Below are 27086 nucleotides of genomic sequence, written 5' to 3' on the forward strand. Positions count from 1 at the left end.
GAGGCGCTGCAGCGGCCGGGCGGAGGGATTTACCCTAATTCTCCCGAGTGTGATCTCTCGTGGGGACAGAGATACTCAGCACGGGACTCCGCCCCCTTCTTTTCAAAGTCTGCGAGGAGCTTTGGGATGGCGTTAAAAAAGAAGATTAGGTTTCCTCCTAAGAGCAAAGCTCCTTAAGGAGTATCGGTGTGCCTCTCAGTCTCTGGTCACTAACAGTGAGAGGAGGAGGGGAACCAGACTGCATTCATAACACGCACCCATGCAAAGGCCACCAGGGTCATCCCGTACATTCACGTCTGAAAGATAGCCGTGATGTGATTATCGAATCACCCCTTCATATGGCTTTCATGTGGGGTGGAGAGATATTTTTACACAGGCCAAGTTCGTGGCATATATATAATGTGCTTTTGCTCTTGCATATAGCTTTTGCTTATTTAATCCTAATTACTGTATGATTGAAGACGCCGTGAGCGTCCAAATCAGAAGGAGTCGCACTGAGGCACGAGAACAGTGTGAAGACAAACCTTGTGACATATGAGCAAGGTCAGAAATTAACGAGGTGTCTTAAAAATAAAGTTTCTTAAATGGAATTGATGGTAATGGAAGAAACTTTTTAACATCCATGACATTTTCATTCCACAAAAGGTTCTTGGAAAAAGATTCGTATCTATCTGTTACATCTTGCATTTGATATATTACAATAATTGCTCTGTTATAGTTATGTGTTTAGTAGCTTTACTGGTTCTGTAGTTTGCAGAACATATTCTAACATATAGCCAATTAGTAAAAGTTCAGATTTACAGAGGTTATGCAGAGGAAGTATGACAGATTTTAAAAAAGTTAGTGTTTGATTTATTATTAAACAGTTTTCACTCAGAATTTGCTAATAAATTTCACAAGTACATACAAAGAAATGGCAAGTATTACGGAATTAAACGTGAAAATTTGAAGTATTAAAATACTATTTTAGTTGTATTTTCTTGTTAAGCATACAATAATATTCTTCAAAACTTGAAGAATATTATCAAGCACAAAACTACGATTACAGTATTTTTTGAATTTATAGCTATTATACTGATCTGAATTTTGTTGCCACAAATACGTATATTATGCATGTATGCATATTTTCTCTAAAAAAATTCCCAGATGACTGGCTTCATTTGCTAAAATGTGCAGTAAACAGCCAGAATTGTATCCCACAATGAAGTGTTTAACTTGACCTTCCATGAACTAGAAGATATATCAGCTGAAATTTCTGCCAAATGTTTTTGACATATTTACACAATACTGGATTAAAAATGCTAAATAACTATATGTCCAATAACTGCATTCAATGAATCAAACATGCATGTTACAACATAAAGGCCTGGTTTCATAGACAGGGCTTAGCCTAAAATGTGGCGTAATTTTATTATGTTAAACCTATTTTTGAGTGTAAATTATGGAAGTTATTGCTACATACAGGGAATAGATTATATCAAATCAAATAACATTTGAATTTGAATACCTTTATTGTCATTGTATACTTGTATACAGTAAAATTGAATAATGCTACTCTTCTGTTGCATTGCCAAACAAATGTAAAACACAACGATGGATATGATAAAACAAGAAACATTAATAAAACAATAAACATTTTCCATATTAATAAACAAAAGCCAACTCTAAGATGAAGAAATAAAACAAAAAAATAATACAATAACAAAAAAAATCTTTTTAAGGCTTCTTAGTATCTTCGTCGTGTATTGATATGTGTGCATTGTGGTGTAGATGGTTGTCCAGATAATGTAACGCAGTATCGTGTAACTCATTAGCTGCTGTTGTGTGGCTGATAACGTCATTCCAGCCTTATATTAACATTAGAGAGAAAGCAATAAAGCGCATTCCTTTAGCTGACTGAAAACAGTGATGACAGTGCTGAATGAAAATGTGCAGCTAAAAAAATCAAATGACTTATTGAGCTTTGTAGCAGGGGCTGGATAAGCTTTATCTGGTCCATTCAAATTCACGACGGTTCCCAGGAGGCTGGATAACTGCTCACGTTTCAGGACTGTCAAGGCCTGCCAATGGCCATAATGGCTCCTAATTCCACATTAATGCAGTCTAAATGAAGTGTCAGAGGAAGATTGATGTAAGTCGCTGTCTGAGCGCCGGCCGCTGGGCAGCAGCGCCTCAGGCCCAGAGCATCAGCTGACCGTCCAGCATCACCGAGGACCTGCTAAACGTGTGCGTTACACAGTTGAGTGCAGCACAAACGGATGTTGTGAATATTACAGTGATGGGGGTTGAGCTAGTTTGTTAACAAGAACATAGGTTGCTTTGATTTGACAGTGGTTCTTGCATGGGCAACAACCCAAAATCCATTCTGTTAGCCTGGAGAACAGGGAAAAGCAATGCAAAAAATAAAAATAAATAAAAACTGAACAACAATTTATAAATGACTGAATTTGGAATAGCGTACTGTCTATTCTGTTAAAAATTCTGAATTTAAAAACATTAAATGAGAGCCTTGAAACACAGAACAGACAAATATTTATTTATTTGTTTGTTTATTTATTTATTTTTCTTTTCTATCATTTAGTATTATTATCTTTTAATTAGGTCTGGATTCAAAAGTGCCGAGATTCACTGTGGTTCAGAGTATAGAGTATAATAGAGCTCCTTTAAAACTATAGATCTCAATAGATCTCTTTATTTTCCAAAAGATTGGCACGATGTCCCCTAGAGCTGTCATGAATTTATATAAATAAAAAGTGAATCAGTGGTTCTCATCTGGTGGGTAACAACCAAAAATGTACACATGCATACATACATATACAGTATAAAGTGTGCTCATGTGCTATTTTACATTTTGTCAGTGTATCCCTTGGATTTTGATGTTTGGTTATCAATGATTTTGCTTTGTTTGACCAAAAATGATCTTATTCCTATTCACTTATCTTATTCTTTCATTCATTTATAAATCTTATGAAATAATTCAGGGAACTTAAAGTATTAATGAGTCTTAGTTGTGCTTACCAAAGCTTGGTAATATATTTTTACATTTTTTTGTGAGTTATATTTTTCCCCAAAATAAAATAAAATAAAATAAAATAAAATAAAATAAAATAAAATAAAATAAAATAAAATAAAATAAAATAAAATAAAATAAAATAAAATAAAATAAAATAAAATAAAATAAAATAAAATAAAATAAAATAAAATAAAATAAAATAAAATAAAATAAAATTAAATTAAATAAAATTAAATTAAATGAAAATTATTATTATTATTATTGTTATATGGTCACACTTTATTTTAAGGTCAGTTCTCACTATTAACTATTAATTATGACTTTTGCCTCAATAAACTCTTAAGTTGCTGCTTATTAATAGTTGGTAAGTAGTTGTTAAGGTTAGGTATGGGGTAGGATTAAGGGATCTAAAGTCTGGTCATCTAAAATATTATCATTTAATTTAATATAATTTCTCCTCTCAGACAGTTACTGTTCCTTAATAAATATATAATCTGACATACATTAATCTCTGACCTCTGTTATATAATAATACAGTGCACACATGTCTCTCTCTCTCTTATTTTAGACGACCCTCACTGGACTGACGCTGTGTTGGGTCCATCACACATCCGGCCTGCGGTGGATCCGCTCAGGAGCCCCTGACAAGCGCTGAGGCTGCAGCGGCTGCAGTTTGATTAAGCGTAAAGCAGGGTTTTAGGGACATGCAGGCAGGTTAATGAAACTCTGCAGGACAGCAGCTTCTCCTGGTTTACACCCTGCCTGAGAACCGCAGGTGACAGAATAAGGTTTAGTATCTGTAGTTAAATCCCTCACCTCAGCCTACCTGCTGACTGCTGGGCCACCAAACCCCCTGCGTCCTGTTCCAGCATCACACTTTAACTCTTACACTGCACTTCATATTAATATCAGAGCTAAATTACTAGATGCTTTACATTCTCCTTGAAAAATGTGAGTTTGTTATGCAAAACTTTCTACTACTGATGCTCGGGTGTTCTCGGTGGTTACCAGGGCATTGCTATGCAGTGACTACATATTAATCAAGAGTTTGTGTCGTCCTCACAGTCCTCACAGAGGACTTTTAGGCTTCTATTAAAATTCTATTAGTATATTAGGGCAGCAATAATTAATTCAACAAATATATAATTTTTTGTACAATTATACAATTTAAAAAATATACAAACATTAATGACGGGAATGGTGTATGATGCATCAGTTCCAAAATACATCCTGTTTACTTTAACTTTTTAATATAAAATTGTTTTATTCAGAATTAAAGTGCATTTTTATTAACATTTTATTAACAATTACAAAGTAAAAATCTGTTAAATATAAAATTAATGAATGAGCGGCTTGAGACAGAACAGACAAATATTTTTTTTGTTTATACATATTTTAATTAAGTCAGAATTGAAAAGTACCAGGTTTCACTATGGTACGGATGGTAGAGTTCCTATAAAACTATGGTAAAGACCTGCATCAGCTCATAAATCATCTGTCAAACACAACAGAGGTACAAACTGTCTATGGCAATAGTCAGGGAATGTAGGTTAGTCTAAATGCACCTGCCTTTCATTTCCACCCTATAAAGTGGCTCCTGCCTCCCCAGTGGTTGACAGATGCAGAAGTAGGACATACTGTTGGGAGAGGAGCGCAGTTTTGGTGGCTCCCTGCCTCCTCGGGTTCGAGCTGGGAGGGGTTCGTCTAATCTCCAGCGATCCACTTGGGTCTCGGATTTATAAATTCCCAGCAATCTTGGATTCTCAAATCCGTCTTGATTTTGTGGGTCTGAGGGTGCGGGGTGGCGTAGGGGTAGTGCTGGGGGGTTGTGAGTTGTTTGTGATGTCCTATAGAAAAAGAGCTTATGGGTTCAGTAGAAGAAACGTGGGGAGCTAATGTGAAGATTTAGGACTTTCTGTGAGGCTTGGCCTCCTCTAAGCTCTGTTTGCTTGAGCCGTTTGTGGGGTCCTGCTCGTACTAAACCCAGATTAATATTCCTTTATATCCAGCAGCCCAGACACACACTTACACACTCACAGAGGAATCAGTCCCCCCTGCAAACACACACACACACACACACACACACACGCGTGCGCGCGCACACCTCCTTTTGGCCATAATCGCCTCCAGTCTCTAATCCATAGCTGCTCATCTTTCCTGTTATCTGTCCCCAGTAAGCACCTTTCTCACGGGTTATTTCCATATGGAGAGTGGGAGGAACGACACTGCCGTGTTTTCATTCAATGTCCTTGACCCCATACACCATTTTTATTGATGAAGATTTCAGTCACATTCAACCTCATGATTTAACACATTTTAGAAAGACATAAAAAAATTTAAAAAAAGACATTGTTTTGGTCTCGTGGTGAAAAGTAGTTTCTTTTCTAACATTAAGACCCCATACACCATTTTTTATTGATGAAGTTTTCAGTCTGATTTTTATCCAACAATTGGACAAACATTGGATGAATAGTAGGGACTTAAGATTAAAATGTAAATATCTAATAGTATCTAATGGCAGAAACATCTACTATTTAACATATTTTACAAGTAGTCAGAAAAAGTAATGAAAACTTATTTGAACGTTTCAAATAAAAAATGTTGCCAACTTCATGAGGGGGATCCTGGGATGCTTTTTAAAAGTTTGCATGTATGATGTGATGAGCACTTGTTAGCTGCTTTAATGCATGTATTATAAATTATACATTTAATAATAATAATAATAATAAATGATAATAAAATGATAATACAAATTTGATATATTTATATACATGTGTGTGTGTTTGTGTGTGTGTGTGTGTACAATTTCATACATAGAATCATACTAACACATAATTAACATATACATTTTTATTTAATATTCATGTAGTCTCTTAATTAACAATAAATAAAACTATAAAAACAATAAAAAAATGTACAATAATCAACTAAAATGGATGTACATAAACTTGGGGTCTTTTTTGAAGATTTTTTGAAACAAGGTTCTAATTCTCAGCAGTATTTATTTGCTCAAAAATACAGTAAAAATGGTCAAATATTGTTGCAATTAAAACTGTTTTCTATTGTAATATATTATGATGTATTTTATTCCTGTGCTCAAAGCTGTATTTTCAGCATCATTACTCCAGTCTTCAGTGTCACTAATTATAATATGCTGATTTGCTGCTTAGGAAACATTTCTGATTATTAACAATGTTGAAAACAGTTGTGCTGCTTAATATTTTTGTGGTAACATGATATATTTTATCAGGATTCTCTGATGACTAGAAAATTCTAAATAACTGCATTTATTTGAAACGGAACATTATAGAACCCGGGTCAATTTAATGAATGCTTGCTGAATAAAACTATTAATATCTTTGAAAAAAACAAAAAAACAAACCCTAAACTCTTGAGCAGTGTAGTGTATAATTGTACAAAAATTAGAAAATAGTGTGTCACAATTTCATGTCAGCTTTCCAATTCCTGTATCACCTTTTTTTGTTTTCCATTCTCTTAACGTGAGGCATGATACAGCTAATGAAACGGCCGCTGCCCGCAGCTTTCAGCCAGATAAACCCGAGCGGCATCTCCTCAAGCAGTTTACAGCTCCTTCAGTGCTTCTGATCTCCCGTATGCTCAGCCTAAAAGCCTCTTGTCTTTCCCGCTTTGTCTTCCCTTTTGCTTTCTCACCTACTTTTTCTCTTCTCCAGAGTTAAGTCACAGTGATAAAAAAGAAAACAAAGTGAGAAGAAAGAGGATGAGTTTTAGCACGTGGAAGAGCCACTCTAAACCAATTACCTAAGTGTCTTTTATTCGCAATATGCTTTTGTGCCTTGATCAGCTTTGAATCTCTTGAAATCCCTCCCTGAGATAACAAACAAATGCATGAGAGGAGAATGAGGAGGAAAAGCTTTTTGGTATGGGGAAATAAACTGGCACTGCATGTTGAGATTTCTTCTGTAGGGAAAACATTCTTTCTCTTGTAGGTGAAAAGTTTGTGAGAATATCATAGAGGAGACTGGGGCTAGATGTCAGGCTGTCAACTCTACAGAATATTTCTCAAGTCAGGTTTCTGGCTTCTAAAAGTCCATTTTTGTGTAGACACTATGTACACTAGAAAAAAGGTACAAAAGCTGTACTTGGGCAGGACCCTTTTAAAAGGTACAAATTTGTACCTTATTTACCCCTAAAGTGTGCACATAAGTAACTTAAAGTGTACATATTATTATCTTAATGGTACACATTTGTACCTTTTGAAAAGGCACTGGAGTTTTTGGACCTTTTTTAGTGTGTACCTAAAGTCTTAGGTACAATTTTTTTTTTGTATCATCACTACTGCTCAGGAACAAAATACATTGCCATTAAACACACATTTAAAGGCTTTTCTGTTTTCCAATTCTTAGTTAAATTAAAATTAACCATTTGAGTTATCATCATTATTATCATTTGTATAACATATTTAAGTTTGCATCATTGACTGTTTAGCAGCTTCTATAAAGTATAAAGTGCAAAATGTTAATTAACATAATCACATTATGAATTATGTGTGAAAGTTTACATTCTTTCTTTGGTTTTATAATATCGTTGGTTCTTTAGATTTTTACACTCTGACAACAATGCCTTAAGTAAAAAGTACTAATTTATTAATTTATGCAGATGCTATTATCCAAAATCACTTACAATAGAGGAGCATAAACAATTCATCATAGAGTCAACAGTATTCACTGTATGCAATGCCATAGTTATTAAAAAGCTTCTTTGTTTTTATATGGAACCTTGATTAAAGTGAAGAATGCTATAAGGTTCTATATAGAACCATGATGATTTTTTGAAAGAGTGTAATGATTACTGGCCACATGGGTGACAGGAATTAAACTCTGGTCACTAGTTAGCTTGGTTGTGGATAACTTTATTGTGCAAAAGTAGAAAAGACAGAAGATTCTCACTCATTGCAAGCATTTGAAAGCGTCTCATAATGAATGCACCATCTCTGTGAATAATCTCACAATGGTGGTCATTCTTATCAGATTCACTGCAAAGACTTTTCAAATAGTTTTGTTTTTCTGTAGCCAGAGGCAAAAAAACCGGCAGAACAATTGAGGTGATGGGTCAAGAGCAGCTTAATCCGAACATTCTTCATCCTGGAATATAATATGGCTGGAAACCAAGGGGCATGTAAAAGTAGACTGTGTTCAGGGACGGTAAGAACATGAAAGAAATATTAACCTTCATAAGAGTTCAACCAAAAATGAAAATTCGGGCATTATTTACTTCACTTGATGCTTAAAATCCCCACTTTTGTGCTCCACAGAAAAACTAACAGCATATGGATTTGGAACGACACGAAGGTGAGTAAATAAAATGATCTATAATATGACCTTTACTATGTATGTGTTTGATAGTTGTGATGAACTATGGCGTTTCCTCCAGTAGCTCTCTTTCTCTGTCTCTCCCAGTGGATCTTGGAGAAAATAGATGTCATTAATAACAGCTTCACTCTTCCCCTCCGTGCGTGGTTCATCAGCTCCACCGTGCTCTCCTGGAGCAAGTCGTCGTTTCTAAGATGTCACACAATTACCTCTTAAGTGCTCAAACAAATGGAGAGACCTGGCAAGTGACATCAAATCAACTCTGTCACAGGTGATTGAGTCTAGTCATCAAGTCAGGGCGAACGCCGCTGCCTGTCAGGAGCGGGAAAACACACAGAGATGGTAATGGACTCCTATTAATACAGAAACTATTTTTTTCTGAACATTTTCAGGTGGTAAAGATGGAAATATATTTCACCTGTCCTCTAGTGTATTTCCGTCTTTTGCACGCTTGTGGGTCATGACGTTCCAACCCTGGCAAAACCCTGGTTTTGTTTAGTGTAAAGATGTGCAAAGTTTGACAGGATGTTTATGTGCATTTGGTCATATTTTAATCTGTGATGTAAATGCATAAACTCGATTATCATTGTGAGCTTAAGCAAATATTCTGGTTTCTAGAAGTCTGAATAAGACAGTCAGCATATGCTTGTATTAACTGGAATTCTGTGTAATCAACTAATCTTGAATATGTATTTTAATGCATTTTAAAAAAGCAACATATTTTCCAGTTTATATTATCTTTTGAGTCACAAATACGAAGAAATGTGAATTACTTGAAACTACAAGAAAACCTACATCAGAAATCCCCAAATGTTGTCCCAAATAGTCAAACACAATTGTTTGAAGGGTGATGTATTGTGTTACTAACTGAACATTTGTTAAACAAGAAATCTGTAGTTGTCTTGATTAATTTATTGGATGAATGAGGCATTTATAAATCCCTCATTCATTCATTCATTCATTCATTCATTTTGCATGTAGTGAACAAATTAGGACAATATTTAAGACAATAGTTGGAAGAATTTACAAAGCATCAGGTTGCATTGATTTTTTTACGTTTTCGCTTGTTGCTGTTCAAATTTAATTGTAATAAATTTCAAGTACAAGCACGTTATTGGCAAATAATGTCAATAACTGTGAAGCATAAAGGCCTTTTTTGGAATAAAGCTTTAACAATCTTTCTGAAAATGAGGTGCATATACGTAAATGTAGCCATTGTTTGCATTTACATGCATGTTTTAATATGAATCTAAATTTGGTCCTGTTCTGATTTTGTGTGCATCCTCTAAATGCATTAACCTGATTGCTAGAAAGATGAATAAGACAGCTGGCATATGTCAGTGTAAATTGGAATTTTTGGTCTTGTAAACACTTTTTATTTTTGTAAATTATTTGAATGCCACTTTTTAGAAAACATTGCTAACAAAATCATATGAAAGAAGGGATCTTTATTGCTTTCTTATCCAAATGTTGACAGCACACCACCACCTCACGAGCAGACTTTGTGAGCAGCGCGAGTATGTAAACGGGCCGTGAGCACTGGAACGCACATCTGATGGAGGCAGGAGGCCGTAGGACATTATCAGCGAGATAATATTGTCAGTGGCTGATGTAAATTGCAGGGCGACATAGTGAACAGACATGGCTGAGTGGCTGCAGTGTGTCGGGGCCGTGACACTGACAAATGGAATATTTTTGGAGGGCTTAATCGTAGGAAATGGGGTTCTGTCTGATGGTGACATGCCCACCCCCCGCTCCAATGGCCGCAAAAAAGAAAACTGATTGTCTGGGCCGCTCACTCAATCTCACCTCCTTCAACCTTGCACCCTCCTCCCTTCCCAAACACACTGATACACAATTGCTATTTCCTTCGCTGTCAACAGAAAGAGGCCTGGAATGGAAAGACACATTCATCTGTTTCCTTAAATAGGGAAATTAAGACATATGCATGCTCTTTTTCATATTCATTCAAAATTGTATTGCTCATAAATGGCTTTACCCACACTTAATAGGGTGAAAAACAGCTTTTTCTCTCTTAAAATCAATGTAATGTTTAATAATAATTAACTTAATAGCTAATAAAGGAAAATAAAATGTGACATGATTAATGAATTGGAAACATGTCAGAAAGAGATTTAACCCTCCATTTTCTGTGTTTATTCTTATTGCTGTCAATGAAAAACAAACGAAATCACTTGTGATTGCGGTGACAAAAATGACCATGGTAATATCTTATAGGCCTGTATATCTATGGGTAATACCCACTGATCTATATAGGATGATTTATATTACTATTATAGATCAGTGGTAATACCGTGTTCCAGTGCGGTACAACTTTACAAACTTTACGGTCACGTGTAGCACAAGATGCAGCCTCAACATGGATATTTTGTGTTCATATGCCGATTATGGAGGAAACAAAATGCTCGCGTTCGCTTTATAAACAGCCAACGAAAAGCAAAATATATAGCCTAAGGTATCTTTAAGTAGGCTATTACATTATGCATTTATGTACTTCAGAAGTCGGATGAGCAATTTAGCGCTGTTTTGAGTTATGAGCCACCTAGCATAATCTGAATGACAGAAAGATTCTTGCTGACAAGAAAAGCTTGTTGAAAGTTTGACCAAGCATTGGTGGATTATTCATATGAATTTGTATGATCTCATTTGTATGTTTTTGTAGGACCTGATAACACCCCACTGACGGTTAATTTTGAGATGAACCTTCACGTTAAAAATCGTACCCTTGAAACTGGATTAGTTTAACTCCAACACGCATTTGTTATGATTTTACATAAGTAACTGTACTGTATAAAGGTTAGAAAGGGATTGTTAACTGTTCACTAATGAGTTGCACTCCCAACAGAAAATGTTCTCAGAACGTTCTGGCAAGGTTTTCCCCAAATTATAAACACACGTTCTTGCAGGAACTTTAATAAAATGTTAAAAAATTATGTTTTTTAACATCAACGATGTTCTCAAAACATTAGCACAAAAACATTATTTAGCCTATTGTTCAGGGACTTTTTTTTTCTTCTTAAAATGCAATATGTAGACGTTCGTCTAACATTTTTTAAATACAACATTTAAAAACATTTCCATAAGGTGTGAAAAATTATAAAATGCAATGTGCTGTTAACGTTTGGTCTACCCTAGAAAAAAAAAAAAGGTTTTTAAAACATTGTTACAAAATGGATGTTTGAGTATTCAAAGCGAAACGTTCGAAGAGCATATGCAGCATTTGTTAGCTGAGCTAATTTATTCCATGACAATTCACAAACTGTCAATGAAGTATTTCAGCAACAATGTTTCAGTGTTTACGTTATATGCTTGATTGAGGTATAACATGTATTTTCATTGCACTGGCTTCACTTTATTTTCATGATCAAACATATTTTTCTTATTTAAGAGCACATCTCAGGACTTTCACTTATACACTCTAAGAAATGCTGGGTTAAATACAACCCAGTGCAGGGTAAATATTGGACAGAACACATACTGGGTTGTTTTCAACCAACAGTTGGGTTAAATGTTTAACCCAACCTTCTGGGCAGTAACCCAACCGCTGGGTCTAAACAACCCAATTGCTGGGTTCGTTCATATTTTACCCAGCGCTGGGTTGTATTTAACCCAGTATTTCGACTGTGTAGCGACTGTCACCATGCCAGATTTGGAACATCTTAAGGATGCGATCAGTGCACTTTAAAAATAATGTTTGGGGGGGGGGGGCTAGAGCTAGGATTGTTCAAATGAAAATTAAGATTAATCAGAAATCAATATTTTTTACCCAGTCCTATATTTCTGCATGAACCCAGTAAAATATTTTGCCTAGGATCAAATATCAAATACATTGAGTAAAACACTACTCTTGATTCATTTCACCAACTTTGTTCATAAATCTTGCCATGTGAAGTTATGGCTTGCAAGCGCTTTTGTGCTTTATTCTTCAGAGAACTATAACCACGAGCTGCGAAAGAATGCTATTCACCTCCATGATGTCTGTGATTAGAAAAGTTCGGATTTTATGGTCTTATAGTTTCCTGTAATGATTTTGATAATGATAGCTTGTGGCCTTGAGGGCCAAATGTCAGCGCCTGGGGCTGAAATAAACCTCTCAGATTGAGAAACAGGAGCTATGCTTTATTAGGCGGCTAAGAGCTGCCGTCTGATGCTGGACGTGCAGGTGAGGAGACGTCCCCTTAGCAGCGCTTCATCAGAGTTGTTACCCGCTGAGAAAGTGCAAGACCGTCCCGCGTCAGGCATGAATCATTTCCAAGTGCGTCTGACCCGCTCTCTGTAGATCAATGATAATTACCAGCGTGACATGAGTACAATTATTACTGTACAGGATCATAGGCTGCAGGGGAATGCCGGAAGCTCGATAGAGCTTGAGTTATGGCTCTTGCAGGGCCTGCATGAGTCTCGTTCACTAAGCAAGCCATTTTACACTCTTATATGACAGCTTACAGCAGGATATAAGCCTTAACGCTTATTGGCCATGGAAAGCGTGGCCTGTTTCACCTCTGCCTCGGTTCTCTATGATGGTCACATCAGAAGGAATCAGATTTTATGCTTGATTTTTTTAATAAAATAGTCCTATGAAAACAGTAAATTACTGTACCTGTGGTCACTTTGCAAAAGCTTAGATACAGAAAATATATGGGCCCATTTATATGTGTGTGTGTGTATAAGTTTTTGCAACTTAAGTTTCAATAAAAGCCCTAAAAAATTTCTAATAAAAGAAATGAATACCTTTATTAACAAGAATGCATTAAATTGATCAAAAGTGACAATAAAGACATTTATAATGTTACAAAACATTTGTGTTTCAAATCAGTGCTGTTCTTTTGAACTTGCTATTCATGAAAGAATCTTGAAACATTGCAGTTTCACAAAAATATTAAGTGGCAAAACTTCCTTCAACATTGATAATAATCAGAAATGTTTGTTGAGCAGCAAATCAACATTAGAATGATTTCTGAAGGATCATGTGACACTGAAGACTGGAGTAATGATGCTAAATATTCAGCATTGTGTCACAGGAATTAATTACATTTTAAAATATATTCAAATAAAATGTATTTTTATTGTAATAATATTTTACAGTATTACTGGATTCTTACTGTATTTTGGATCAAATAAATGCACCCCATTTCTCTTTTAAGTGTTTGGTTATTCTAAAGAGTTAGGGTCGTGTGAACTAGCAGCACAATAAATAAATTAATAGATTAAATAAAAATATTTTTAGCTTAAGTGTCAGAAAGAGAGTTGAACATGGTAATGAAAACAAATTTAAAACTGTCCCAGGCCAAAACGTTGTAAGTGGACCTTGAGAAAAAGCTAAATAATAAAAAAATGTTTTGACCCCTTAATGGAGATGCTTGATAAGTACAGCACCTCTCATTCGCACACACACACACACACACACATCCACATCCTCTTATCCCAGTATTTTCACGCTATGTTTGGCAGCTCTCATCTTCCCTTTGATTCCCTAAGTCTGCTTTCCTGTCGGTGTGTGTGTGTGTGTGTGTGTGTTTTCAAGGATCCAGTCGTACCTGTAATCATAATCTACGACAGGAAACTTCAGAGAATCAATTAGTCCAACCCTCATCCTGCGAGCGAAGACGATTCCCCCCGACTTGAGCCGCAAACACCTTCTATCACGAGTCATTTTGGCTCCCTAACACCCGACTTCTCTTCCCTGAGCCCGGATAGGTTTGACTCTAAGCCTCTAAAAAGTTGACAACCAAAAAGCGCTTTTCCCCCTCTCGCTTTCTCCACGGCCCTTCTCCCCTTTCAGCCTGTCGTGAAAGAAAGCTGGATTTGTTTTCCTGCACCACCGATAGCGGAGCCCGTTATGGCATTTCATCCCCAATTATATAAACAGTCTTTTAGAGTCGTCTACAGCAAAGACTCGGGTAAATAGGTGAGCCTGCGGGAGAAGCTGGCGGCTCTACTCTTTCCTTTGTCCTGGGAAAAATGAGCCTCTGAAGAGAATTCATTGTGGCCCTGTTGTTTTTAAACGCGGCCGTGCCACACAAAAGGAAACGTAAACCTGGCTCGCTCCTCTCGGCTAAAGTGGCTCCTTGGTTGGAACAAACACCTCATTCAGGGGTCAAATTTAATCCACCCCGCCTCAAGCTTTTGTATTCAGATTAGAGACTAAGGAGGATTTGCAGCAGCTCGAAGCCTCTTGTTAAAAGGCTGTGTTCCCCACTTAACTTGCAATTTACCTGTCACTTAAGCACCGAGTGGAGATGGAGCTCACCTCTTCAGAAGAGGTTCAAGCCTTTCTCCTTCCCTCTCAATAAGTGCTTTCTCAAATGCTTACTGTACCGAGAGAGGCAGAGAAAGATTAGAAGAATCAAAACCAACCGGTTGTTTGGATAAGTAAGAAAGCATGTACACCTGAATGAAGCCAAGAAATAAGACACAGACTTCTGAGGCGAATGAATAACACGTTTACGTTCCAACAAAGGCCTGACTGTGGTAAATCCACATGACAACACCACAGTAACAAAGCACATTGGACAATGCACTTTTGTAATGATTAGCACCGCTAACTGTTTAACCCAATGCTGCAAGTTTTTCTGTTGTAAAAAGATGCTTACTGAATATTGATAGAGCAACATAATTAGTCTCAAAAGAAGGTTGTTTTGTTTAAAACTCATGTAAATAGGTCGCTTCCCACACTTTGGGTAAATGGCACCTAATGAGGTAAACAGCTGCTGATAGAGATTGATATAGTGCAGATGGGGAAAATAATTTAGCAAAGCATATTGATACAACAAGAAATTTAAAAAATATATACATTTAAAATAAATACACTGAAGTAGGATTTTGTTCTCTTCTGTTCTCTTTTTTTTTATTAAAAATACAGTAAAAATTGAAATATTGTGAAATATTATTGCAATTTAAAATAGATGTTTTCTATATAATATATTTTTCAAAATGTAATTTGTTCCTGTGATGCAAAGCTGAATTTTCATCATCACTACTCCAGTCTTCAGTGTCACATGATACTTTAGAAATCCTTCTGATATGCTTTGAAAAGAAACATTATACTTGTCTTTTATGCCACTTTTGATCAGTTTAATACATCTTGATCCTGATCAGATCTATAACGTGCATTTCATTTAAAAAAAATGTCATTGGAATAGCATATTAGAATCTTTGCCAATCATTCTTAAGAGGTTATTATTTAAAAATTAACCGTTTTTCCAATGTGCTGTAAATCTGCCATTATTATGGCACATATTGTATCAAACCCTGTCATCATGATCATAAACACCTGGTTGGCCACCTACTTATTCTTGAGGAGCAGCCATAGCTAATTTGTGTCTCTCGCCCTCACCTTAAACCTCTCTCACTTCATGCTGAGGGAAGTGTATTTCACTTCTATTTACAAACCACATTATTCTTTTTCATTAGCTCAAACAAGTCAAGCAGCTCAAATGGAAATATCAAACCAAAAAGAAATGAAACATGGCACGATTATGAACGCTGCGAGACCTTAATGGTCTGTTCCGTACTGCTGCCATCATCCTCAACATTAGACGGGCCACAGTTAATCAGAACCCACTTTGATTTTTAATGGAAAGAAGAAGAAAGAAGTGGGATGCGTTAAATGCCATATGTCATGGCGAAGATTTTCCATCTGAGCAAAATCAATGTTTATAAATATGGATTATTATCGAGGAGTTCAAAATGTGTTTTCTGCCCTGGATGGTAAAGCTGAGAGGGTTGTGGACTGTGTGTGTGTGTGTGTGTGTGTGTGTGTATATGTGTGTGGACACTCTCTCCACTCGTCTGGAGTCCCTCGGCTCCTCAGCGTTCTTCTCCATGAAATGATTTTGTAAATTCAGAAGGCCCTAAGGCCACAGCGGCCCAGGCCTCTTTCAGAACTGTATAATTGACTCTTTTTCCTTGATAATTCATTGCTTGCATATGCCAACTAATACATCAGCATGAGAGCCTGTGGCCGCTCTTGCATCACCCCTGAGACCCTTGAGGAGTTCGAGACGAGACGGCAGACAGTGAGAAATGACCCTTTCTGGCTTTATGAATGAATTACATTCACAAAACATCTTGATCAGCGCATAGTGTCATCTTGTGTCTATGACATTACTAATTTGCTAGTTAAAACAAGGAAGAGGAGGATGGAGGGGGAAATGAATCCAGCAATCGGCTGATAGAATATAATGTCTCTGGATTTAGTTGGTCTTCTAATACATTCATCAAAAGCTGCCAGTTCCTCCCCCAGTCTTTAATATTGCCCTTTTCAGGAATGCGATTGACGTTATTGTGAAAAAAAAAGATGTCATTTGTTATTTCAATAGGCATGTCAGATCCTCTAGTTCTCTTCATGGATTAATGTGTGTCCTCATTGAAAAGCCATGTGGAATAAAGTGGATTTTCCTCCTTTTTTTGATGAATTGTCTAAAAAAGAGAAAGAAACAAGGAGACAAAAAAACCGAGCGTAACATTCTACAATGTGACTGTCTGAATGCAAATTCAGTTTCCATTTTCTGCAATCTAATAAAATGGTTAAGTCTGTAAAATTAGAAGCTATATTTGTGTTCAAATTTCTTACATTTGTAAACAAACTCCACAGACTTTATCACACATTACTATAAAACGTACAATTACATTTAGTCATTTAGCAGACACTTTTATCCAAAGGAATGAAATCGATGGCAGGTTTTACTCATTTGACTGAAACAATCCTACAGATGGTAATGTGTTTTGTTTCAAACTACACAAGTTTGTGCGGCATATGGTGCACCTTCTTATTCCATTTTTTTTATTTTTTTTTAGTGTCTGTGCCCAGGTGTTGGTCTTTGGGTAGATGTCTAAATGCAAAGAGGTCAGAGGATGCTGGGAATCAGCGATTTGGAAATGTGGAGGCAAATGCATGAGTTTATGGCCTTGGCACTCTGCGGTAGCATCAGTGCTTTCACACAGAACTGACTAATACACCAGACAGGTATTTATTATTATTGTGAAACTTTGTTTTGAACATCTATTTTTTGTGAAAAGTTTTGCTTGGTTTGGTTTGAACTGGCAGGTATGCAATCCATAGTGTAGTGCACCCTCTAATGGTCCTATAAAGAACATTTAATGTAAAATCACATGGTTCTGCTGTCCTCTGCTGGCATATACTCATACAGGATCATTGCACTATTGCATAGGCTTGTATTTTTCCTAATCAATCTTGTCAATCTTTTTTTTTTCTGGGTCACAGATTGTTTTTGGATTTTCTTTTCCAATTTTCAGATGTGGTAGAACATTTCTTTTTATAAAAATGTTTTCTTTTCCAAATTACTCCTCTACACTCATTGATCTAGATTATTTTGCTATTAACTTTGAAGTTAACAATAATGATAATCATATTATTAATGTCATAGAATTATTACGTTATCATAGTCTTAGATAAGTTTACAGTGCTGTGTGTAATGCTAGACTTTATAGAGCTTGAAGAATTCCTGCTGATATATGAGATGAACCTGCCTGATTTTTATTCAGCTTTTTCTGACTTCACCGTGTGTAGGAAGCCGTACAGATGTCCAGAGATCTGCGTGAGGATGATGATGGATGTCAGGCTGCTCTCAGTGAGGTTTCTTGGAATCAAATGTATGAAAACACAGCTGAAGTGCAGTTGAACAATGTCTAGGTGTTTTAAGATTGATTTTTGATTAGTGATCATTCTAATTGACAAAAATTGCATTACTTGAATTAGACTACTAAAATTTAAATAAAAAAACAATGTCAGCAAGTGGAGGCCTATGAAATTTAAATTATGCTTATATTGTCAGACTTTGTTTCCCTGTGTCTTGTGTTTCCACGTGCTCCCTGTGTTTCCATGCCCATATTTGGTCTTCCTGTCCTTGTTTCTTGTCTTCATTAGTTAATTAGTTCCCAGCCCTGTGTTGTTAATTATCTAGTAACAGGAACAGACACTAGACAAAACACAACACACGAGACACACAAGACAAGACCACAAGACAGAACAAGCAACAAAATAAGACACTAAATACACGCTAATGACTAGAAAGGGAAAACACAAAGAAAAACAAATTCAAACTGCGGAGAGCAAATAAAACAAAAGAATGAACCAAAAGGCAAATTCCAGGAAGAAATCCTGATAAACTTCAAGAGAACTAATGCAAAGCTATAGACTGATAAGGAGAGTAAAATACACACTTGAATCAAACGTTTCTTTAGTAAATATTACTGCAAATGAAAATGGACACCAGTTCCTTCCATATTGTCACATTCTTCACTCTTTTCTTTGCATTTAGGAGGCTGATATCCATTATGGATACCTTTCCCTTTGTCTGTAGCTAATTCCTCACACTCCAATACGACGGACCTGCACTGAAATACTCAAAAGTATATGAAAAATTGGTAGGACAGGAGATTTCATTGAGAGTAGCTAGTTGATAGTGGACAGTACTTTTCATATCACAACCTGCAGAACTGTGAATAAGCAATACTGTAGTATTGTACACTGTCATAGTTACAAAACATTCTTGAATTGGCATTAATGGAATAAATGAAATGTTATCTTGATTTTTAGAACTAATGTTGTCAGTATCAGTGTAATAAAGCTTGTCATTTTGTAATTACTTTTTGTAATAAAATATTTTGTACTTTGATAAATTGCCTGCCTGTTACACTGTCAATAGACTGCTTTGTGCTGGTTATAGTAGAGTTATAATGAGGTAACATGGCAGATGTTCTGTGGTGACTTTGCCATCTCTTGCAGAGAAATTAATGTGCAATATTTTGACGTTGTGAACTCTGAGAAAGCAACCCGTTAGCATTCCCATTCATCTCAATGGCAGTCCTGGAAGTGTTTGACCTGCTTCGTGCCATTTTTGTTAATGTTACTAATTACTTATTTACTAAGGTAAAAGGTCAAATTTTACACCATTATGGGGGACAAAAAATAAATAAAAAAATTTAAGTACTGCAAGAAATACGTTGATTTGTTTCAATATAGTAGAGCTCCAATACAACCCGAATGTTGGGACGTTTTTTTAAATTTGAATAAAATGATAACTAAAAGTATTTTAAATCACATGAGCCAATATTTTATTCACAATAGAATATAGATAACATAAATGTTTAAACAGAGAAATTTTTAAAATTTAAGCACAAAATGAGCTCATTTCAAATTTGATGCCTGCTACAGGTCTCAAAATAGTTGGGACGGGGGCATGTTTACCATGGTGTAGCATCTCCTCTTTTTTTCAAAACAGTTTGAAGACGTCTGGGCATCGAGATTATGAGATTCTGGAGTTTTGGAGTTGGAATGAACTGGAACTTGAACTTGTCTCTGTGAACTGGAAGCTTATGACACTAAAACAAATTCCTTGTATGCGCAAGCATACTTGGCAATAAAAGCTCTTTCTGATTCTGATTCTTTCTAAATGTAGTCCCATTCTTGCCTGATATAGGTTTCCAGCTGCTGAAGAGGTTGTGGTTGTCTTTGACATATTTTTTGTTTAATGATGCGCCAAATGTTCTCTATAGGTGAAAGATCTGGACTGCAGGCAGGCCAATTCAGCACCTGGACTCTTCTACTATGAAGCCATGCTGTTATAATAACTGCAGTATGTGGTTTTGGATTGTCCTGCTGAAATACACAAGGCCTTCCCTGAAATAGACGTTGTCTGGAGGGGAGCATATGTTGCTTTAAAACCTTTATATACCTTTCAGCATTCATAATGCCTTCCAAATTATGTAATCTGCCCATACCGTATGCACTTATGCACCCCCATACCATCAGAGATGCTGGCTTTTGAACTGAAAGCTGAAAACACACTGGAAGGTCTCCCTCCTCTTTAGCCCGGAGGACACGGCGCCCGTGATTTCCAACAAGAATGTCAAATTTGGACTCGTCTGGCCATAGAACACTTTTCCACCTTGAAACAGTTCATTTTAAATGAGCCTTGGACACAGGGCAATGCAAAACCACAGGAAACGACGACGCTTCTGGACCATGTTCACATATGGCTTCCTTTTTGCATGATAGAAATTTAGTTGGCATCTGCAAATGGCACGGTGGATTGTGTTTACCAACAGTGGTTTCCGGAAGTATTCCTAGGCTCATTTAGTAATGTCAATGACAGAATAATGCTGATGAGCGATGTGGTGTCACCTGAGGGCCCGAAGACCACGGGCATCCAACAAAGGTCTTCGGCCTTGTCCCTTACGCACTGAGATTTCTCAGGTTTCTCTGAATCTTTTGATGATGTTATGCAGTGTAGATGATGAGATTTGCAAAGCCTGAGGAATGTTGTTTTTTAAGTATTCCACAATCTTTTTACGCACTCTTTCACAGATTGGAGAGCCTCTGCCCATCTTTACTTCTGAGAGACTCTGTCTCTCTAAGACGTCCCTTTTATAGCTAATCATGTTACAGACCTGATGTCAATTAACTTAATTAGTTGCTAGATGTTCTCCCAGCTGAATCTTTTCAAAATGTCTTGCTTTTTCAGCCCTTTGTTGTCCCCATGCCAACTTTTTTGAGACCTGTAGCAGGCGTCAAATTTGAAATGATCTCATTTAGTGGATAAAAGACTAAAATTTCTCTGTTTAAACATTTGTTGTTTTCTCTATGTTCTATTGTGAATAAAATATTTCAAAGTCTTTTAGTTTTAATTTTATTCAAATTGAAAAAACATCCCAACATTTCTGGAATTCGGGTTGTATAATCAACACCAAACTGCTGAGAAGACAGCATCCATAATAAAAACCTAAATGCTGAATAAACCTTAGTTAACCTCTATCAATTAAACTGGTATGTTTTTCACTCATGCTTGTCATTTAAATCTCCTCATGCTTCCTCTTTAACAGTCTCACACATCTGTCCCTTATGCTTTGACTTAAATTACATATGTCTCCTTCCCCCAACACCTTTCTGCCTGTTTTCATTTTAGTATTAGTGTCTCTAGTGCGACTGGCGCTCTCCTTTGAGCCCTGAGATCATTCTAGAACCATTTGCTAGAGTTCGAAAAACATGAAATCCCATGCATTTATGATGATCAATATACTCTTTTGGATTGCACCAGTGATGCTCAAATGTCCCCAAATACTGCAACCAGGAAGTAACAATCTTTGGCCCAATCCCAATTCTGTTTTAAACCCCTTCACCTACCCCTATACGCCTACCCCTTTACTGTTTAATCACTGTTTTTGAAGTAAACTCACTCATAAAGAGAGAAACACAGACGCGCGTGCACGCAATGTCCATCTCTCTCTCAAATTGGCCATATTTGAGAAAAGGGTTTAGCGATTTCTAATTATTGGGGGACTATGGCAGCCATGTTGCCGCTGTAGCTGGTTTATGCTGAGATAATTCTCATACCCCTTCGTTTGAAGTGTGGTCCCGAAAAATCTTCATTTGAAGGGCTATCTGGCACCTCCCCCTACCCCTCCAACTAAAAGAGAATTGAGATTGAGACACCCCTAAGTAAGTGTAAGTGTAAGGGGTAGAAAAGGGATTGGGCCTTTGACTTCATTTATACATTTGAGATTTGTGTTTAGCAGTCAGAAAAATGTGCACAAATTGTACATTTAGAGGTATATCTGATGTTATAGCCTTAAAAGGTCAACTTTGTAACTTATCTACCCCCTAAAAGGTACAAATTATTACCTTAGAGTGGTAAAATGAACCCTTAAGGTACTATGAACCTTTCATTGGTAAAATAGGTACGAAAATGTCCCTTCAGGGGTGACTTGTACTCTTTGGGTGACTTTGAAGCTGCTGTATAGTTTTTGCACTATTTTCTAAGAATGCACAAGTATAACCAGCTACACTAAGAGTTTCGTCTCCTCCCAGGATCTGATGCATGAATAATAAAGTTTGACTCAAGGCACCGAGTGCTTGAGGAGCTGAAAATGGCTCATCACCTGTTGTAGTCGCAGCTGTCTCCAAACACTGCTAGTGAAACCTTCATTTATGTGGAGAATTGAACTCAAAGACACTTGCATTAAAACTTGCAAAGTATAGAAGAATAGACTGGGATTGGTAAAACTTGCCAACTCATAAGTCTCCTCAGATCTTTATGTGTCTCGTCCTGTCGTGGCAGCTGCTGTCTAGGCTGCCATCACACTGGGATCCCTTTCTTCACAACTAGGATTGAGGGATGACAGAGGCAGTGGGGGTGGACAAGAGTTATATTTAGAAGGGCAGGATTAAATAACAGCCCCTTCACTCTCGGAATCTTTTCAGTACTCTGTCCTTTTCCAGCCCGGCCGGTGTGGCGAGCAGACCTGCAGCCACCTTCTCCCCTTTTTCTTCTCTTGTGTGCCAGTTCCCATCTTGAAACGCAACAGCATGGATCCTAAAGCCATAAAGGAGGAGCTGCGGCTGTTCCAGAGCACCTTGCTTCAGGATGGACTGAAGGAACTTCTGAACGAGAACAAGTTTGTGGATTGCACTTTGAAAATCGGCGACCGCTGCTTTCCCTGCCACCGCTTGATCATGGCCGCCTGTAGTCCTTATTTCAGAGAGCTCTTCTTCTCTGAAGACGGCAAGGAGAAGGAAAGCGGCAAGGAAGTGGTTCTGGATGACGTTGATCCTAATATCATGGATATGATCATCCAGTATCTGTATTCCGCTGAGATTGATTTGACGGACGACAACGTTCAGGATATCTTTGCAGTGGCGAACCGATTCCAGATTCCCTCAGTGTTTACAGTATGTGTGAACTATCTTCAGAAGAAGCTATCGCTATTTAATTGTCTCGCCGTCTTCAGGCTCGGCCTGGTCCTCGGTGTTCCCAGGCTCGCCATAGCGGCACGCGATTTCATCGCTGACCGATTCGAAACCGTGGCAGCTGAGGAAGAGTTCCTTCAGCTGGCACCTCACGAGCTCTTAGCTCTGATTGGTGGAGACACACTTAATGTGGAGAAGGAGGAGGTTGTGTTTGAGTCTGTGATGAAGTGGGTGCGCAGCGACAAGGTCAAGCGCGCCAAGAGTCTGGGTGAAGCGTTCGAGTGCATCCGCTTCCGACTTCTTCCCGAGAAGTACTTCCGGGAGAAAGTCGAGACCGATGACATCATCAAGGCAGATCCAGAACTCTTGAAGAAGCTGCAAGTCATCAAAGACGCCTTCAGAGGGAAACTCCCCGAGAAGAAACCCATCGAGAAAAAGGAAGGAGAGGCCGGAGCAGAGGAGGAAGAGGAGCTGATGCCAGGTTACTTGAACGATAATCGTAGACTGGGGATGTACGGACGAGACCTGATCCTCATGATCAATGACGCGGCCGCTGTGGCCTACGACGTGGCTGAGAATGAGTGTTTTCTGGCTGCCGTGTCAGAGCAGGTGCCAAAGAACCACGTGAGTCTCTGCACCAAGAAGAACCAGCTCTTCATCGTCGGTGGCCTGTTTGTCGATGAAGAGAGCAAAGAGTCTCCTCTGCAGTGCTACTTCTACCAGGTACAAAATAACTTTAAAACTAGGTGCTGGTGTGATTGTAACCACACTAGGTTTCTTAAACTAGCTTTACCGGAAGGGACCTCCATGGTCTTCACCGAAAGGATCATGCTGGTCCACTAGCTAAACCAGGACCAGCATGGAAATCCATCTTTATGGTCTTTTCATGGGACTTTGAACTGATTTAACTTTCATTTGCAAACTTCAATCAATTTCCTAAGTATTTTTCAGGTAATTTTTTTCTTAAATCCTATATTTAAGGTCTCTGAATTGAGCTGCTTTTATGGTAACACTTTACATTGTAATTTGTTAACACTGGATAACAATGGTCAGTACTTTTTCAGGATTTAAGTTAATTTTATATTCTACCTAATGCATTTTAATTATTTCAAGTTGTACAAATTAACATGAATGTATTATAAACAAATATGAATTAATTATATCAAGTCAATTTCATTTGTATAGTGCTTTTTACAATACATGGATTCAAAGCAGCTTTACAGAAAATCAAGATGTTACTATTAATAATACTGTATGAAATTAGCAGATTAGAGCTGAGCGATCATGTAGTTCAAACCTCGCGACAACATAAGCAATCTAGCAGTTTTGCTATGTAGTAGCTTATGTATTGCCCTATGCAAGAATACTGTTTGTACACTGAAAAAAATGATTAATTGTTATTTAAGGGAAGTGGTTGCAAGCAATTTGTTTTAGTTACATTTAAATAGACAGATTTAGTATGCAGACATATATAACTTTATGTAAAAGAGTTGGGCAATAATGTAGTAACGTTTTGCGACAATATATTAAAACAATATTAGTCTACAATAATATATGTTTATAAATGAAAATGAATCTGTATTAATAAATGTATTCATTATTATAATGATATCTACTCTTAAACCATATTGTAAGGTATTATGGGAACTTATTTGTCATTTTAAAACAATTCTATCCTATCCAGCTGGACAGTATTGCTGCTGATTGGAGGGCAATGCCTCCTATGCCCAGCCCTCGATGCCTGTTCAATATGGGCGAATGTGAAAACCTGCTGTTCGCCATCGCTGGCAAAGACCTGCAGACCAACGAGTCCCTCGACTCCGTCATGTGTTATGACACTGAGTATGAATTCAAGAGCTCTGTCTGTCCACCTGCTGATTCTGCTCTTCACACTTGACTGCTGGCTCAGATCTGTGGCTTCAATAGCATTTCATGTCATTGCAGAAAGATGAAATGGCACGAGACCAAGAAACTTCCTCTGCGTATTCACGGCCATTCAGTTGTGTCACATAACAACCTGGTGTACTGCATCGGAGGAAAGACAGATGACAAGTAAGTGAGTGTGTAACAGAGATCAGTGGTGCTCAGGAACACATGGTGTAGTTTGCAGCTGTCTGTGATCCATCAAAGTTCCTCAAAAATCTTCTGTACAATGTGACACTTAAAGGGCTCTTATGATGAGGAACCCATGATGCATTCATCTTTACAGATAAAACAACTTGATGAAACTTCCTCTTCAGTCCTAACCATTTATTGGCAGCTATCAGTAAGCACCAGAAGAACTAGTAAAAGAAAACTTCCCAAACTGTGCACTATTCCTGTCTGTGTAGCACCTACAGATCTGCGTGTTTGAAACGAGTTGCTTAAGTTTAAAATTGATATAAATACATAATAATAGAAAATTATACAATTATACATTGCACATGTAGTTAAATATGAAGAACAGCCCCTTTTAAGTCAGGAAGTCAAATTGAGGTGATGCACAAAAACTTCTACATTTTAAAGAAAGATTACAAAACAACATTTTTATTTAAAATAACATGAACCAATGGATTTTTCACAATAACATTTGGTGCACTGTAAATTATTTAAAGTAAATAAATCTCTCTTTTCTCTCTCACAGCAAAGCTCTCAATAAAATGTTTGTGTACAACCACAAGCAGTCAGACTGGCGAGAACTGGCTGCTATGAAGACGCCCAGAGCCATGTTTGGTGCTGTAGTTCATAAGGGAAAGATCATCGTAACTGGGGGAGTGAATGAAGACGGACTCTCAGCTTTATCTGAAACCTACGATTTTGGAACAAACAAGTATGATTTATTTAAGGATTATTTATATATTATTAAAGTATTCTTTAAATATTTTGAACTGGCTTTTATTTGTATAGTTTTGGAGTTTAATTTTAAACATTTAATGTGTTTTTTCATTATTATTTTAAATATTTATTTTTAGTTTTCATTTATTTTTATTTCAATTTTAGTCATTTTCGCTCTAGGTTTTATTTATTTTTATTTCACTTTTAGTGTTAGTAACTTATTTTATTTCAGTTAGATGCCAAGGTTTTCTCAAGTTTTTCATCTAATATTTAATTTTATTAAATTAAATTTCAATTAATGAAATTTGTTTAAAGTTTTAATTTCAGCTAAAAATAACAACTAACAAACAAAATATACTATGCAGTTTACAGGTTTGCTTGTGATATGAAACAATAATATTGTCTCTGTAGGGAGATGTACAATTCTAGATGTCCTCTTCCTGTGCTTATCCATCTGCATGTAAAAATTAAATATATATATTGTATTACATTAATATGATTTGCTCTCAGGTGGGACACATTCACAGAGTTCCCTCAGGAGCGTAGCTCTGTGAATCTTGTGAGCACCGGAGGAAACCTTTATGCCATCGGGGGCTTTGCTATTGTAGAACTGGAGGACAAAAACATTGGACCCTCCGAGATCACTGATGTGTGGCAGTAAGTCATCCCGATTCTGTGTCCAGCTGGTTCTGAAAGGAAAAAAGATTTCAGTTAATTAGTCAAGTACCAAGACAGTGCCCTGGAATAGATCCAGCATAGAACTGGATGTCAATTTCTGTATTGACCTGTTTTCTTTCACAGATATGAAGATGACAAAAAGACATGGAGCGGCATGCTGAGAGAGATGCGCTACGCTTCCGGATCTTCCTGCGTTGGTATGCGTCTGAATGCTGCCAGGATGCCCAAACTTTAAATCAAACCCAGTGTGAATGTGACCCCCTGTGGTCATGTGACATTTGACCTCAGCACACAGCTGTCTGTGGTCAATTATATCTAGTCTAAAATGAGAAGCCAAGGGAACTAAACCCTTTTCATAAAAGTGCGAAAAAAGCTTTTGGGTTCCCTACAGTGTTTTTCTTTTACATTTTAGACAAACACAGTTAATGTGAAATGTGTGTGTACGTGTGTGAACATGAGCTATTTCTCATTTAATGCTATGACAGAACCATGTAAGCAA

At 37.1% G+C, this 27086-nt stretch overlaps 1 protein-coding gene across 1 annotated transcript; it reads left to right on the top strand.

Moving 5' to 3' along the window:
* Positions 1-22714: 22714 nt before the first annotated feature.
* LOC306844846 (kelch-like protein 41b) lies at positions 22715-26822 on the top strand (the record flags this gene model as incomplete). Its single annotated transcript, XM_079377258.1, has 6 exons — positions 22715-23818; positions 24780-24937; positions 25040-25147; positions 25719-25904; positions 26420-26566; positions 26711-26822. The coding sequence occupies 6 exons, from the start codon at positions 22715-22717 to the stop codon at positions 26820-26822; spliced, it is 1815 nt and encodes a 604-aa protein (XP_079233384.1).
* Between the last annotated feature and the right edge of the window lie 264 nt (positions 26823-27086).

This window comes from Barbus barbus (assembly GCF_936440315.1).
Source record: "Barbus barbus genome assembly, chromosome: 25".
NCBI lineage: Eukaryota > Metazoa > Chordata > Actinopteri > Cypriniformes > Cyprinidae > Barbus > Barbus barbus.